Source organism: Phragmites australis, chromosome 4, assembly GCF_958298935.1.
Source record: "Phragmites australis chromosome 4, lpPhrAust1.1, whole genome shotgun sequence".
Lineage (NCBI taxonomy): Eukaryota > Viridiplantae > Streptophyta > Magnoliopsida > Poales > Poaceae > Phragmites > Phragmites australis.
This window is the reverse complement of record NC_084924.1, coordinates 8,793,194-8,810,914: the sequence shown is the minus strand read 5'-3', so window position 1 is coordinate 8,810,914 and position 17,721 is coordinate 8,793,194. Positions and strand designations below refer to the sequence as shown.

The window sequence follows — 17,721 nt, the reverse complement described above, 5'->3', positions numbered from 1 at the left end:
TTGAAAGGAAGAACAGAACTTTGGTTGAGATGGCTAGGATAATGCTTGATGAACATAGGACTCCTAAGAAATTTTGGGCAGAAGCTATTAGCACAACTTGTTATATCTCAAATCAGATTTTCTTACGCTCTGTATTGAATTTGAGTTCTTATGAGTTGCGCTATGGGAGGAAGCTGAATGTTTTACATTTGAGAGTCTTTGTCTATCGTTGCTTCATCCTAAAGCATGACAATCTTGGTAGGTTCGGATCACGTTCTTTTGATAGTATTTTCTTAGGGTATTATCTTCATATTCATGCTTACAGGATTTATAATCTTGACACTAACACTATCATAGAGTCCTGTGATATAGCCTTTAATGAATCAACCCCTTGTGTTAGCCATGTTCTTAAGTGTGCAGGTGATCAAGATATTAGTGGAAGAATCTTTGTAGATGACGATCTTCTAGCTCTCAATAATGATGAGAATGATCTACTACTTTCTGCTATCACACCTGCTCCTGAGTTGGCTCATGCATCTTCGACACTGGCAGAGGGTCATGCAGCCTCTACTTCCACTTCAACAGCTTTTTAGTCTGCACCAGTAGTGCTTGAGGGGGATATATACTCACAGTGTGTGGCCTCACAACACATTCAACAGAGACACCCTCCCCAGATGATGATTGGTGATCTCAATGAAAGGGTAACAAGGTCAAAGTTTGCACAACATGCTCATTTTACTAATTTTGTATTTTTTTGCTTCTTTTGAGCCCCATGATGTTGGGCATGCTCTTTCTGATTTAAATTGGATTAATGCCATACATGAAAAACTTGAGAACTTTCAGAGAAAACAAATTTGGGTTCTTGTAGATCCACCTCCAAATATTCATACCAGATGCACAAAATGGATTTTAAAAAACACACAGGGGGAGGATGGGTCTGTAGTAAGAAACAAAGCACATCTTGTGACCCAAGGTTTCACTTAGATAGAGGGGATATATTTTGGAGAGACCTTTACACCAATAACTAGATTAAAAGCCATTATGATCCTCCTTGCATTTTCGGAATCCAAGAGTTTTAAGTTGTATTAAATGGATATCAAAAGTACATTACTAAATAGGTTTATACAGGAAGAGGTCTATGTTAAACAACCTTCTGGTTTTGAGCACCTCAAATATCCATAGAGTATACAAGCTTTAGAAGGCTTTATATAGGCTTAAGCAGACGCCTAGGGCTTGGTGTGATAGGTTTAAGTCCTTCTTGTTAGAGCATGTGTATGTGATAGGGTCGATGGATAAAACTTTATTTACCTTCAAACATGACAATGATTTCCTACTTGTTCAGATATATATGGATGATATCCTTTTTATGGCTCTTCTCATGCTCTTGTGGCCAAGTTTGTAGAAATAATGAGTAGGGAATTTGAGATGTCGATGATGAGCGAGCTCAACTTCTTCCTTGGGCTTCAAATCAAGCAATATAAGCAAGGTGCATTCGTCCACCAGATGAAGTACGCCAAGAATCTTCTGAAGAAGTTTGATACGAGCGATGTGAAGCCCTTAGCGACACTAATGGCTACCTCAACCACGCTTGATTCGAATGAAAATGGTGAGGCGATAGACTAGCGGGAGTACATAAGCATGATCGGCTCCCTCTTGTGCCTAACGATGACAAGACCTGATATCCACTTTGTCGTTTGCTTGTGTACCAAATTCTAAGCATCACTAGGGATATCTCACCGCCAAGCGGTGAATCACATCTTGAGGTATCTCAAACACACCCTTAAGTATGATGTTTGGTTTCCTTCATCCTCTTTGCTTTCTTGTCAAGGTTTTTCGGATGCCGACTTTGCTAGTTGTAGAATTGATAGAAAGAGTACAACAGGTATTTGTCATTTCTTGGGTACTTCTCTTGTTTGTTAGTCTTCTCGCAAGTAGTCTAGTGTTGCACAGTCAACTACTGAAGCTGAATATGTTGCTGCCGCTAACTGTTGTTCTCAGGTTTTATGCATGGTTGCTATTTTGAGAGATTTTGGGTTAGATTTTAAGAGTGTGCCACTTTTGTGTAACAACACCAGTGCCATAAGCTTAGTCAATAACCTAGTCCAATACTCCAGAACTAAACACATGGATGTGAGATTTCACTTCTTGAGAGACCACAATGAGAAGAGAGACATTGACTTGCGATACATAGATACCCAACACCAGCTTGCTGACATTTTTACCAAACTTCTAGATGCAACCAGGTTTGCTTTTCTGAGGTGGAGAGCTTGGAGTGTGTCATCCTTATAGCATTGTATGAGGGGGAGTTATCATTGTACATACTATATCTTATTTTTTGTTGCATTTGCATTGCATAGCATTCTGTAAGATAATCATAGTAGTTGAGCTTTGACTTGTATGTCTTTAGCATTTTCAGTTATTGGTCTTGAATTTTGACTAAGTTGAGTAGTTGTGCAGAGCAATCTTTTAACCTTAGCATCCTCTTGATGCTTCGACATGAAACATTGCGAGCAAGCTAGCTTTCCTAAAGATAACATTTGAAAATTTTATGAATCATGTAGACTATGAAATACTACATTATTGATCATCATATTCGTAATTGTTTTTGCTTAGTCAATACTTGTGTTAAGGCTAGTTTGATGAATATCTTGCTCTAAGCTTCTTGGTTCAAGACTGTGGATTTAGGAACATTGCACTATATTTTATATCATTGTCAAATATTTAGCTCATGATAAAACCTTGGGGGAACTTGGTTTCCTGGTGTCGCAAAGACACTACTTGACTTGATCTCGTGAAAACTTGGTAATTTATAAAATTTGAATAATCTTGAGCAATCAAAGTTACATCACGAGGACGAAAATCGAAGTGCTTAAATTGTTCATCCAAGATGATTGTGAGAATCAATGACGTCCTAAGAGGAGGGAGGGTGAATTAGCACACTTAGAAACTAATGGATCCAAAACTTCACAAGATAAACCCATCTCAAATTATATCTAAATGTACTCTAGATTAATCTAGTGTATCTACTCTACCGCTCAAAAGAGTTTTGTAACTTATAGCCAATCCTAGCCAACTACTTAGGAAGATAAATGCGCAATAGTACATTGCAAGTATGTAAATGTGGAAACGTAAATAAGGTAGAGAAAGCAAACTCAGCATAAGTGATTTTTATCCTATGGTATCGATGATATGAATACCACCCCTAGTTCACATTGGAGCTCCACCAAGGATATGCTCCCGGTCAGCACCTGTTCATGACTCTTGAGCCATCAAGCCACTAAGGTAATGCCTTAAGCTGGATGAGCTACCAAGCCACCAAGGCAAGATCTCACCACTAGCCTTTCTTCCGGTCACTTGTGAAAGTGCATCTAGCCCTTATGTGTGATTTTTGTAATTAATGACAATACCTATAGACTAACAATGTTATTGAGAATTGTTAGTATGTTGTTTCATAGGTGATGCATGGAGGAGAGATACACATGAGCTCTATGTAAATGGGGAAATTGAGGGGAAGGATCAAGATGAATGAGCTCTTAGTGATGCTAGGTGATGCTCATGAGTGGAAGGAGAAGCTAAATAAGATTGACAATATGCATAAAGACTAATAAGTTACTTGTGGGGATCAAGTAGCTTAAGGTATAAAGTTATCAATTGAGTTTTATGGACTAACCCATGTGCTTTGTACTTGAGAGTGAGTTAGGGTTAGGATTCATAAGAAGGCATGATTTAAGTTGAGATATTCTATATACCAAGAGTGAAGAACAAGATTAGACTCCATATATGATGAAGTAAATTTATTGAAGATGTCGAATACAAAGTGGTTTTCTATGGCAAGACGGTGAAGGGCAAGCAAAACTTAGCTGTAATGGACCATCCGGTGGTGAAGGGCAAACATGTTTTATCTTTGAAATTGAGTATAGGTATACCGTACCATTAAGATGGATGCAACATGAGCTATTTGTTGTGTCTCAGTGTTCAAGAATTCTCTAACCAACCCAAAGTGAGAGTTAGCTTAAGTAACCCGGTGCGGAAAGTGTAAAAGTGTCTGAATTTGGTTTTGGAGTGTTCCTAGTTTGATCCAATGAGTTTAAGTTTATGAATTCAGTTAGGATGTGTATCCCTCTGAATAAACTTTCCATAGAGTTCAAAATCATTGAAATCGGACTTCGGGATCAAAAGTTATCGCCGTTTTTTAGAGGGCTAGCTGTGCTGAACTCCGAGTGAGGTTCCGAGCCGAGTGGTTTGTTAGGGCCTAAGTGTTTCATCTGGATACTCTAGGTTCTGGACCTTCCAAGTTGTACTCTGGCTAGGGCTCTCGGTTACGTGTTGTAGTGCCAACTCGAAGACTTCGGGTTGACCCGGATACTCCAGGTCATTACAAAAAGGTGTGTAACGGCTAGTTTTGGGGGGTTGGGTATATATCCCCTCTCATCTCCATTCTTTGTTGATGCTTCTTGGGCACGAAATAAAAAAATTCTAGAGCCAAAAGAACTCTCTCCCACTCTAATCTAGGGTGTGATTTGAGAAGAAAAGTGAGTTGGATTGAGAGATTGCAAGTTTAAATGCAAGTGAGTGTATCTCCCATCTTGAGCACTCGAGTTCATCGGCAAGAAGTTCTTCATTGCGTTTGTTACTCTTGGAGCTTTGAGCTACTAGGTGGCTAGGCGTCGCCGGCGAGCACCCAAGATTGTGGTGTGCCGCGGAAGTTTGTGAAGCCTTTGATTTCGCCTCTGCAAGGGAAGAAATTAAGAGTGGAAGCCAAGTTCAAGTGTGACCGAGTTTAGAGAAGAAAAAAGTTGAGAGAGACCCGGCTCAAGTGTGACCGAGCCCCTCAACTGAGATGTAGGAACCTCTAGAGGAGGTGTCCGAACTTTGGAAAATAAATCTTGTGTCTCCTCTCTTGTTTTCATGTTCTTGTGTTCTTATTCAATATTTGTGCATATTGTTCGATCTACTTGCTCGTGTGAAATTGATTATAGGTTCTCCGTGAATATATTTGGAATCATCACTTGGAACACACGACTTCATTTGGTTTGAGTTATAACTCTTTAAGCTTTGTTTAATTTTAGTTTTGAGCTCATTTTCTGCTGATCCCGGAGGTTTCGGATTTAACCCGGATACTCTGTATACTGTACAATTAGTTCTGAACCCGAAGTATCCGGGTTGACCCGGATACTCTGGTGAACAGTATTTTCATCTAAAGTTTTCTTGCATATATTTTGCTAGAATTGTCTAATCTTTGTCACCCCATAATTGTAACCTCCACACTTATTTAGTGTGATTGTGCACTAGTTGAGCCTAACATATTAAGGATGTGAAAAATCCATTAGTTTATTTTCCGCTGTAAGTTTAGACCAACGGTAAAATGGGATGAATTTTTGTAAAAATGCCTATTCACCCCCTCTAGGTGACATCATTGTCCTTTCAACTTGCTGCTGTGATCACTTCGGAGCTCGAGCCACCAAGGTAGGGATCTCCGCATCCATGTAGTCTTGCCGCTGCTTCATACCAAGTTGGAGGGTCAATAAGCTTGAGCAACTCCGACTCAAGTTGTTGGCGAGTCACCAAGACTCCAAGGCGTCGACGTACCACTTGGTACAAGCTAGGATTACTCCTTAATCTCTTCTTCAAGCTACAACACCTAGCTACAACTCACTCTAGGCCTATAAACACTAATCACTCACTAATCTTGTGCTTAATTGCCTTAGGTGACCACTTTAATCACTTTAGTAGCTTAGATGTCTTCTCAAGTGTCTATAGTCTTCTCTAGACTTCAGCAGCATGTTACATCTTCAAATGACTGGGTGAAGGGGTATTTGTAGCCTCAAACCCGCCAACTAGTCGTTTTTCCAACGGCTTAGAAAAGCTGTTAACACTGGATGATCCGGTGAGAACAGTAGTACTAATATTGTATCATCCCGTGAGTACAATCTTAGAAACTAGCTATTGAAACTCCACTCAATGCCTCTGTGAATACCGGATACTCTAGTGTACCTTCAAATCTATCACCGGACCTTCCGGTGAGTTATCTTGAGCCATCTGAGCCTTTGTAGCCTCTCTGTGTAAAATACTCTAGTGCATTCATTTGGTGTTCGTTCTATTCACATCGGACCATCCGGTGAGTTAAACATTATCTTCTTTTCCCTGAAAATGCTCTGGTGCAACTATATCTGTGATCACCAGACTATCTGGTGAGTTGATCTTCATTCTTGAGCACTTGGAATCACCTATGCAAGAAATACTCTGATGCTTTATACCCTTCATCACCGGACTATCCGGTAGCTTCAAATATTTCTACCCTGAGGTAACTTTGTTGCATGAATGCTCTGGTGAGTTTAACACAGAGAGCCTCGAGGTAACTTTGCCTTCACTTTGCCTCTAGACAAAATACTCCGATGAGTTCAACTCCTGAATACCGGACTATCCGTTGTAGTCATTTTGTCCAGAACTCGTCCAATTCAATAAATCTTGAGTTTGGCTGCAGTGGCTTCTTCATGCATTGCATTTATAAGACCTAATAAATATTCTTGACAAACATGTTAGTTCTAATGACTATATTGTTATTAATCATCAAAATCACAATCATGATCTAATAGTGCTATTTTTACTATAGTGATTAAGCATAAGATTTGAGAGTGATTAATGTTTATAGGTTTAGAGAGAAGTGTTGCTAGGTATTGCAACCTAGAGATTAAATCAAGAAGTGATCCAATCATATACCGAGAGGTATGCCAATGCCTTAGTCTTGTTGACTTGTTGATAACTTGTTGACCCTCCGATTTGGTGGAGCGGCGGCAAGAAGATTGTACGGAGATACGGAGACTCTTGTCTTTATGACTAAAGCTCCGAAGTAAAGACGCGCATAAGTGACCGGAAGAGAGGTTGGTGGTGAGACCTCGTCTTGGTGGCTTGATGACTCATTGCTTAAGACCTCGTCTTGTTGACTTAGTATCTTAAAAGCTGTGATCAAAAGAGACTTAGCGATCGAGAGTATATCATTTATGAAACTCTAACGTGAACTAGGAGTGACTTGTGTGCCACCGATAGTATGAGATCAAAATTTTTTATGCTGAGTTTATCTCTCTGCCTTATTTGCATTTTCACATTTATATATTTACACTTTACTTAGAGTAAATTACAATACTCTTGAACGGTAGAGTAAACACACTAAATAAATTTAGAACATATTTAAATAAAAATTAAAATAATTTTATCTTATGAAAATTTTGGAACCATTAATTTTTTAATATTATAATTCATCCCGACGTTACCATTCCTTGCAGCCCCACATGACATCTTGACTCACCGTTGTCCCGGTCAGCATCACTTGCTTTACCATCCCATTCATTTGAACTATCTGCTATCCTAATTATTTATTTAGCAGGGGCGAAGCGCGGCGGTGGTGGAGTTGGTGCGGTCGTGGACTCGCAGTGCAGAACCGCAGATGCTTTGTGCTGCTGTCTTGTCTCGGTTTTTCTTCCTGGCTTGTCGAGCGGTGCGAGATTACAACGCTACCCTATGCTGACGTTTGCCTTTCTTGGATCTATCTGTGCGGTTCCACATTTGATTTAGGGTTAATGACGGATTAAATTCCCAAAAACAATTGGATATAGTCGTAGTTCGATGCGGTCATCCCAGCGAAGAAGTTTCTGTCACGAGCCTGGCACAGGGAGAGCGAAGATTGCGCAAGCCTTCCGTACCACGACCGGAATTTCTTGTCCTGGAACTGGAAGAATCATGCAAGATTTCATGTGTCCATTTCTAATGTAATGGCTTGCAAGCAAACTCTCAAGATCCTGTAGGAACATGACCAATCAACCTCAATTACCACGTCGACACCTCACATTTTACTATTTTAGGTAACAATCACGCACGGTCGTCACAGGTTACAATCAATTACCATCGTTCCTACAGAAATTTTCAACATCCAAACTTGACCGGACGTGGTTCAGGAAACATAAGCAACGATCTTTCCCACCAGTGACAGGACGAAAATATATCATCGGTAAGGCAATGGAATCCCAAGGCAAAAGCATGCTTCAATTATCTTGTACCGTCAACAAACTCTTTGAACTTGTCTTTGTAGAAGTGAGGGGGCAAGAAAATGTGGAACTCGATTTCTCAGCCCATGCAAAGCACAAGCGGAAACCAAATCTAGCGGGGGTGACAAAATGCCCCGACGATTTTCCTGTCAGCATAGTACGTGGGGTCTATCAATGGTGGATAGTATATACTACTAGCTCTCTGAGCCGTGCAGCTTGTTCTTCACCGCAAGGGCTGCAGCACGGTACCATGCAGCTGCAGCCATTGCTCCAGGATCAGGGATTGAAGCCAGGAGGTCAGGAGCAATGTACGATGACCGTCCCGCCTGCAAGTGCAGTTCTGGCGTAACAATCTTACAATTGCAAGAGCTCTACAAAGCTAAAGAACGTGGAGTGTGGCCACTGAGTGCATACCTTTGCTTGCATCTGTTTAGTGGAATCAGCACCAGCTGATGCTGCTTCAGAAGCAGCGATAAAGGCAGTCACAGGATCATCACCAGCCTTAAGCCTCTGCTCAGTATGGTAACATCATCAAATAGCCATGGATAATAATGCATCAAGAGCAAGTGGATGCAAGAAGTAACCAAGAGCAAGTGGATGCAAGAAGTAACCTGCTTCAAGACTGTAGATGCAGGAATTAGAGCATCCAGCATTGTACGGTATCCTGCGCTGGCACCACCATATTTGCTAACAGCAGTAACAGAGGCTTCTAAAGCATCAGACCCTGTAGAAAGCAGCATGTCTGAGTTTGTAAATTTCATGAGAGAAGGTCACAACAACCACAACGTCACATTTCTTACATTCATTCGCGGTAATAGTTTTGCTTTGCTTTAAGCTAGCATATGCAGCCTTGCAGAGTATGTCATACCTAGAGAATATTGGGAAATATGAGTTCACATCCATAGGAACCATATGATCAATAATGAAATAAAGTGCAGACAAGCGAAGATATCGTACAAGATTCCACTTGTTCCACCCATCACCCTTCTTATCGTTGCCCCAATCTCATTTATTGTTCCAGCTGCATCATTCATAGGGTAACTGGCGAAGAGAAAAATGCACTAAAATAGGTAACTTGTATGTGTGACAGAAATAAACTAAATTTATCATAAAATCAGCCAACCAACAATGTACTTGAGTACTAGAAAAATGGCACAGGAAAAGGCACTGGTTAGCAATAGAATGAAATACTACCAATAAGACACTTCCAGTAAGTTTACAAGCGCCACTTGGCTTTGTCATGTGCCATTTCCATAGGACAGGAACCAAAGTTGCAACATAAAGTACATTGAAGATGATAAAGTTGTGTAAAACGTATTTCATAAATAATACTTAATTCTTCTAACTTACTGCTTTTTCATATCTTCAAGAATAGCTGTTGCACCTCTATACATCTGAAAAACATCAGAGAAATATTTCATCTTAGAACCACTAACTTCTAATAAGCATTAAATTGATAGGCCATTATTAGACTCACTGTTGTTCCACAGTCACCGTCACCAACTTTACTGTCCCATTCATTTAGGCTGTCCTTGAGATTGATAATTTCTTTAGCACTTGCTTCAATAGCAGTCTCCAAAATACACCCTTGTGTGCTTAGCTCTTGAGGTTGAGTAAGAATCTGCAAAGCAATAGCTCAATAATCATAATTGAGAAACTGCAAGTGGCAGCTGATGGACATGAGCATGCCAGTAAGATGGAAAAACATCACAAAAGTATTGATAAATTTTCTGTGGGGAAGGACCAATGGCATTAGAGCTCTCTTTTTTGCTCCCAATGTTCCCCATTCCCTCTGGATCTGGCCTCAACTAAGAAAAAGCAATACCAGACAACTGAAAATCTGAAATAGAAACCTTTAACCCCTGCAGCCTGCACGACCAGCAGAATGTGATGTGTGCTTCGTGCACACCTCCACATAAAACCGCAGGCGAACCTAATGTCCTACTCCCAGCTGGATGAGCTTAGAAAAGAGAATAGTAAAAAAAAAATTAATAAGGAATTTGTTTTACCTCGTCATACTTCATTGAAGGTGATGACGGTACAGGAACAGGAAATTTTGCCGGTGGTCGGTTCCCTACAATCAAAATCAAGTTTAGAAAATTGATAATCGGATAAAAAGGTTGTGATATATATATAACTGATAACTGTTTGGTGAGCATGTATGCATACTTTCCCATACAAATGTAGGAAACAGAAGCTAGGAAAAACAAAGAGAAGCCCACCGTATAGGTCCAACCTATACATCAAAGACAAAATAGCTAATAGCTCCCAAACATCACTAGAGAATTACATGGTGAAGAACATTAACTGGGCACACTTTAATTTAGAAATGAAAAGCAAAGTTAACAGTAAAAAGAAAAGGAAAAATTAAGAAGATCCTAACACCTTACTATCCAGTAATTTTGGGATCTAATAGATAATAAGTTAATTAGTCTTCTGTCACCAAGAGCATTACCTTCAGAACCAACAGGCCATGCCGGGGCTTTAGTGGGAGCATCAAGTCTCTGCAAAATGTTTTCATCTGACTTCATAATGGTAATAGAGAATCCTGCAAATGGAAACATAATTTTATCCGGTTACTAAGGAAGGGAGTTGACAAGATAAGGTAACGAAATACCCATAGGTCAACTACTTGCATAGCACATGAAAACGCACAATATATACAGTTTGTGTGCATGTGTAGGGGGTAGAGGTGGTTTGGAAAATTGTGAGTGGTCAAACGGAAAAAATAACAGTAGAGAGAATAAAGCTTATCCGCGTCATTATTTTAAGAACTAACCGGCCATATCAAGTGAAGTCATAAGTGAGCCAGTGTAGACTCTGTCGACAGCAATCCCATACTCCAGTTGTAACTCAGGAACCACTTTTCTTGCTGCAATCATAAGTTCCATGAGAGGAGTAGCACCTAATCTGTACATCAAAGATGGGATTAAATAACAAGTAACACACTGAACAATGCAGATAAAGGAAATAGATACACAGATGAAGTATGTACCTCTTCAAAGATATCGAAGATCATCAGTGGGTTTTAATTTTTAATTTTATGATAAGACTTTGGTAGATAATATGAACATGTTGCGGCAAGCTCATATATACTTTCAGAAAGAGGAAAGTTCATAAACAAGAATTGTCAGAAAGACAAACACTTTTAGAATATGCACACATTGAACTGATGTAGAATGCAGGCCAAAGCAAGATTTGGAGAGCGCACTTCTAATGCTTTATCTGACTCAGTCTTACGAGCCCTTGCAGATATTCCTAGCCTATGTGAGTTGCAGAATGAAGGCTTTACAAGATGCTAGAAGCCACCTTTCAGGACAGATTCTGAAACGGACCCCCCCCCCCACCCCCAAGGAACACAGATTTTCTGTACCACAGGATGAGCTGGGTACAGAGGATATCGATATGGCACCTTTCTAAGCAGGTCCATTTGTTATATGATCAGCATGAAAGGGATCAGAAATCTCTCCCCGAAAGCCCATCATAATGTTTCAACATAAACCAAGACAATGGTTGAAAACTGTGCACCTTAGGTCAGACCAAGATACCACAAGCATTCAAATTACCCGATCATTGCAGACACATACAATTATTCTCATCATAACAGAATTCGTCAGGAAGAACATTTTTTTTGTTTTTGTTTTTGGCAAGTATCATTCAATTGATGCAGCGAGGGAAATGTTCAGATCTGTAATTACCCGTTGATTAGGATAACAGCATTGTTCCCTCTTGTGATAGGAAGATACTGAGTTTCCTGCAACGATGCAAGACCACAACATGAATAATAGAACGCTAGAGCTAGCAGTAGAAGGTTTCCTTTCTACATGTAAGTGTAAGGACTCAGATGTGTATGCACAAGGAAAACCATGGTAGGAGAGGAGGATAAACCCCTTTCCTGTAATTCACCTTTGGCCCCAACATTACTGTTGCCTTTCCTGTAATTCAGCCCATGCCCATTTTTTAATATGGAAATTTCCTACTTTTTTAGGGAGAGAGAGAGGATTTCAAAGCTAAAATAAAACAGTTTTCACCTTTTGAAAATGAGTTATAGCAACCTAAACTGAGCCTGTGTTATAATTCAGGAATAATGGAAAACATGCTGAAATAAAACAAGGATGATGACAAAAAAAACCTATAATTTATGTGCCTGCAGTGCAGGCAAGACAAAATAAAAATGTGCATTCTGTTCAACAAGGAGAATGGAGAAACATAAAGAGGTTAAAGAAATAAATTGCAAATAGAAAACTTACCTGTGATAATATCTGCTTAAGAACATGCTCAACCACTACATCAACTGGCTGGAGATCAACAACAGCAACACCAGGTTCTCCATGCTGGGAAACAAATTAATGCTTCTTATTTGGGGGCAGTGCAAATTTACAGTTCTCAAGTATACTTAAAACAAGCATATATGCACAAAAGCTAACTACATTCAAATATTACAATTGTGTATGTGATATATGGGAATGATAACTGATACGGTTTAAACTTACAATTCCAAGGCCAAGCTCCATTTGCTTTGGACCCAAACGATCAGATGTTACTTGCCCAGGCAATGTGCATACAGAAAGTGCAACTCCCATTGTACCCACAATCTCAGATGCATGTTTTGCTTCTGAGGCAACATCAGCAAGAGATAAACCAGCATCTGCAGCAGCCCCAGCAACCTGTGAAATCAAAATAAACTTATGTCTTCAGAGCACAAGAAGAAATAATTACAAGAAAGCATTCATTCCTTCGAGTTTGAGCATCCATAAAATGTTGATACACCAATAATGAAATAGTATGTTCAGCATGGAAATGTTCCTTAGAAGAAACAATATATCACATAAATTATCATGCATGACATCACTCTTTACAAGTGCAGCTGGAAAAAAGTAGGTTCAATCAAACAAAATTTTTACTCCTACAGAAAGAATCGCATATGCCATTTGGTCCAGATTATTGGAACTAATTCTAATTACTTTTTAGTATTTTCTAATTCCACATCTAGCACCTAACTAAAAAATGTTTTGGGTATTCTCTATTATGGTAACGAGAGGAACAGTGGATACAGGGGGTAAGATAGGGCAGATCGCTCTCTAATCCCGGGCTTCTCCCGTAGACTAGAGGCTTTGATCGATGTCAAGGGAAGATCGCCCTCTAATCATCGGGCTTCTCCCGCCAAGAAGAGGTTCTGATCTAACCATTTTAGCAAAAACCCTTTTCTGAATTCTTCTTGCAAGATTCCCCTCTAACAAGGACTAGGCTACCATTATATGAGAGGTTAGGAAACTAGGAAATAGACAACCACCTAGGACTCTCTAACCTTACCAAATACTAACCAAGTAGATAACTTGCCTAAACTAACTTGACTCTTTCCATAACATTGCACCGCTCGCCAAAGACAGCTCGTCCTTGAGTTGTGGTTGTGGCCACGGCTGCCATCCTTGGTGACGACCTCATGTTGATGAGATGGTGCAACAATGGTGGAACAAGCAATGCTTGGAACAACTGCAGCACGAATAGCATCCCCTTGACATTGCTTGACATCTTCTGGAACACCGTGACATGGCCAACTGGCTTAGAGCAGCAGTAAAATCCTGTTTGCCACAGCTGGCACGGGAACTGGAGGGCAAAACTGAGCGATGGCGGCTTGTATAACAGAGCAGCGACGACGGACTTGGTGCTAACGGCATGAAACCAGAGCAGTGGTGGCGGAATTGATAGTGCATCAGTGGAATTTGGGCAGGGCAGCGGAAATTGGGGGTGGTGAATTGACGTTGCAGCTGGCGAACGATGGTACAGGAAGAGAACGATGGTGTTGATGCATGGGCAGCAGAAATTTGGTTTGAATTTGGGGCTGGCGGAATGGCTGGCGGCGGAAGTTGGGGTGCCTGGATTGACGGCTTTGAGTGAAGCGGTTAGGAAATTTAGCGGATAATAGTTATGGCATTGCAGCTGGCAGTGGTGGAGAAGAAAAAAAGAAACTGTAATCCAAATCAATCTCAATTTGCAGTAGGAAACAAGGAAAGAGCAACAAAATTGGAATGTGCTGGGGGGAAACAGAGGAGCGGAAATTCGGTAATTGATGGCAGAAATTGTGCTGGTGATAATGGAATTTGGTGGAAACAGGACAGGAATAGGACGATGTGTACTCATGGAAACAAGCGGCACAATTTGGAAATTGTCAAATTGGTGAAGCGAATCTGGGCAGCGGGATAATATAGAGCGATATTTTTTCCATTTTTTGCTTTATGGCGAAAATAAAGCAGGTCAGCACAGGTGTTGGCATCGTGGTTTGTGGTAGTGGAAGGAGGTGATGGCGGCAAAATAGAGCAAAGGCGGGCATGGAATAGAGCGGCGACGGTGGACACAGAACAGGCGGCAGGAGCACTGTCTCTTATACAAAATATTGTGGTAACGAGAGGAACAATTGATACAAGGGGTAAGATAGGGCAGATCGCCCTCTAATCCCGGGCTTCTCCCGTAGACTAGAGGCTCTAATCGATGCCAACGGAAGATCGCCCTCTAATCGTCAATCTTCTCTCACCGAGAAGAGGCTCTGACCTAACCATCTGGGTAAAAGATCTTTTCTGAATTCTTCTTGTTTGATTCCCCTCTAACAAGGACTAGGCTACCTTTATACGAGAGGTGCCATCTAGCTAACTTAGGAAACTAGGAAATAGACAACCACCTAGGACTCTCTAACCTTACCTAATACTAACCGACTAGATAACTTGCCTAAACTAACTTCACTCTTTCCATAACATTATCCTAGGAAAGCATTGGGCAGGATGATCAAATCAGATGAAGAAGGTCACCAGCATGAATAAACAGTCGATTGGTTGAAAGGAAAGGGATTTCCTCAGGTCGGCATTGCTCAGTAAACAAACATAGAATGCTAGTAACTAAGACAATGCCTAAGAGAGGAATTATGGAGAATAAATAGCAAAAATAAAATACCTTATGCACAAGAATTGTTCCAGCTAAACCTCTTCTGCCAACTATCCCTCGAGGTGGTGGAAGGGCGCAGTCATCTCCAACAATAACCATCTGCAATTGGTGAATAAATACTGATTAAAATGAATATGATCTGTCACACTAACTTAGTAAGATGTTTGTATGTTTATCAACCTCCATCTTATAGCCTTCAGATTTTGCCTGCTCAGCAGCTAATCCAAAATTAAGTCTATCACCAGTGTAGTTCTGCAAATATTCAATAACTGAAGGTAAGAAGGAATGCAGCATAGCTAAGGTTTGATTGGTGCAATACCTAACACAGATATAACTTGATAGAAATTAGCACTGCAGAATAAACATTGTAAAGAAAATGCCAGTATCACTGCATTAAGCATAAATCAATATCCAAAACAGCACTCAATGAGGCCTCCTTTCCTGAAAAGTCCGTATGTAGTACAGCCTTCATTGAACTAGAGGAGGTGTAAGGCAGTGCCAACATCATAAATAAAAACAACAGTATAAAGTTGCTTTCATCAGATAGTATTTCAAATCTCAAGGCTGATCCCTGGATTCAATTTTAGGTAATTTATCAGAGCTATTTTCTATAAGCAGCAAACAACCTTGAGAAACAGTTTTAGCAGGAGAGGGAACACTGATCTTGAACTACAGAAATGTCATCTAGCGTGGTGGCTATAACCCCAAAAAAAACTAGGACAGAAGATGCACCCCTTTTCTGCCAATGTCTGTGTGTGTATGCACAAACACAGGGCTGAGAAAGTAGTAGTAACATGTGAACTTGGTAATAAATAAACAATGCTCAACCCCAAGCATCAGATAATTCAGATGGCACAATCTTGCAAGCAAGTTTAAGTGCTCCCACTTTACAGAGTACCTTTACTATCAGAAGGCATCCCATGGGGCCCGTCACAGCTCGAATAGCCTACAATGAGAACATGCAGTTAGAATATAAGCTAATGTGATTTAAGCAAGGAAAGCAGCTTGACATGGTTTTACAAAAGACACATACAGCTAAAATAGAATCAACAGGTGGAGACGCAAAGACATCTCCAGAAACAGCAGCAGTCAACATCCCTGGCCCAACAAATCCAGCATGGGCTGGCTCATGGCCACTTCCACCACCTATGAAAAAATCAGCATGCTACAATAAGCAGTTATAATATGGCTCAAACTAATGTAGTATACAGACCAGATTTTATCAAAGCAACGAAAATAATTTCAACAATGCTAAGATTGTCTGAACCTACAGTATTATGGGAAAGCTGCATGTAAACACCAGAACAAACATAACGAATCTTCCCTATGAGGACCATGACGCACCACCATTCACATGGGAAAGCAGCATTTAGTTTATAATGACAATGCCATGGCATTCCCAGTTTACATGTAATACATTGTCATCTACTCCTTTTTTTCCGACAGTAATATCCTTGAAGAATAATCCAAAAGTGCACTTCTATTGTACAATGAACCTCCTATTTGAATATACCACATAACACCGACCAAACACAATTATGGACACCATCATAATACTCTAGAAACCTACATGACCAAAATAGGCCATCCTGATCCTCCATTCATTGTCAGTTTCAAAATTGCATTTAAAATATAGATTATTAGATAAGATTATTCATGTTTGTTTTTTGCCGAAACAATAGACATATTACTTTTAATATGCACAGAAACAAGTCCTGGGATAAACCTACTTATACTATGCTAACATTCAACTGTTATGTGCTGAAACATACGGTTGTTCATGCAATAAGCTCTCACTCAAGACAATATTGATGTAACGCAAAAGCTAAATCCAGTGAATTCTAGTCGAAAGGTAACAAGCACATTGAAGCAATCCTACTAACATCGTAATTATTTAATGAGAAGTGTCATACAGTGACTTAAAAACAGAATTCCAAGCTAGATTGTACCATATACGGTATCCCAAATAAAAAGCAGAGTTCGAGCCAAGGCAGAACAGTACCTGATATGACCGCAACCTTGTCATAGGCACCACGAACGACATCAGCACGAAGAACAACCTTAATCTGCACAAAATTCCGGGGGAATTCGTCATGAAATGGTCGCTAGAACAAGTCCAAACTGTTCACTCTTGCGAAAAATCACCTGAGGGAACCCGTCCAGGTACTGCAGGCCCGGGTAGGTCTCCACCAGCCCCTCGATGAACTCTGTCACCACATCTGCAAAAAGCAAACCACGCCGAAGCCCCGTCGAAAAAAATGACGCGATTAAACCCTAGCAATCGAAGGAAAACTCCCCGAAAGTCAGCGAGAAATGGGGGGAAATGGGCGCGTAGGCGGGTACCGTCGTGGTCGTTGATGAGCTTCTTCCCCTGCAAGGCCATGGCGAGGGGGCTCCCCGCGGCGGCGAGGTCTCCGGCGATTGCCGGCGGCGGGCGGAGAGGGGCGAGAGATTTGGGGGTGAAACGGCGAGGCGAGCAGTACGAAGCAAGTCGCCTCCCTCGTTCCGTGGGCTTTTGCTTGCTCCGGGAGCCTTTCCTTTTATAGAAGCGGATTAGCAGCCCATGGATACTGAGGGAAAAAAAATTGAGTTACCGTAATGCCCCTCTGCATAGTGCCATAATGGATTTAGATCTGATTTATTTTCACTCAAGATTATAATAAGTTAACTTATTTATTTAAAAGATAAATAAATAGTTAGCTTATTTGTTTAGATTATTATGAGCTAAAGTTCAGATTATAACAATCTTATAAGCTATAAAAAA

At 40.5% G+C, this 17,721-nt stretch overlaps 1 protein-coding gene across 1 annotated transcript; it reads right to left on the bottom strand.

Annotated features, from left to right (window-relative positions):
- Window positions 1–7,985: 7,985 nt before the first annotated feature.
- Window positions 7,986–17,483, bottom strand: LOC133915574 (putative 3,4-dihydroxy-2-butanone kinase). The gene is made up of 20 exons (XM_062358785.1): window positions 17,301–17,483; window positions 17,103–17,176; window positions 16,960–17,023; window positions 15,991–16,103; window positions 15,856–15,903; window positions 15,138–15,209; window positions 14,967–15,056; window positions 12,515–12,688; window positions 12,272–12,355; window positions 11,720–11,775; window positions 10,801–10,931; window positions 10,477–10,569; window positions 10,031–10,095; window positions 9,499–9,642; window positions 9,372–9,415; window positions 8,979–9,062; window positions 8,822–8,889; window positions 8,633–8,745; window positions 8,436–8,531; window positions 7,986–8,347 (listed from the first exon to the last, which is right to left on the bottom strand). Exons 1-20 carry the CDS (start codon window positions 17,338–17,340, stop codon window positions 8,216–8,218), a joined length of 1,785 nt encoding a protein of 594 aa, XP_062214769.1. The 5' UTR covers window positions 17,341–17,483; the 3' UTR covers window positions 7,986–8,215.
- Between the last annotated feature and the right edge of the window lie 238 nt (window positions 17,484–17,721).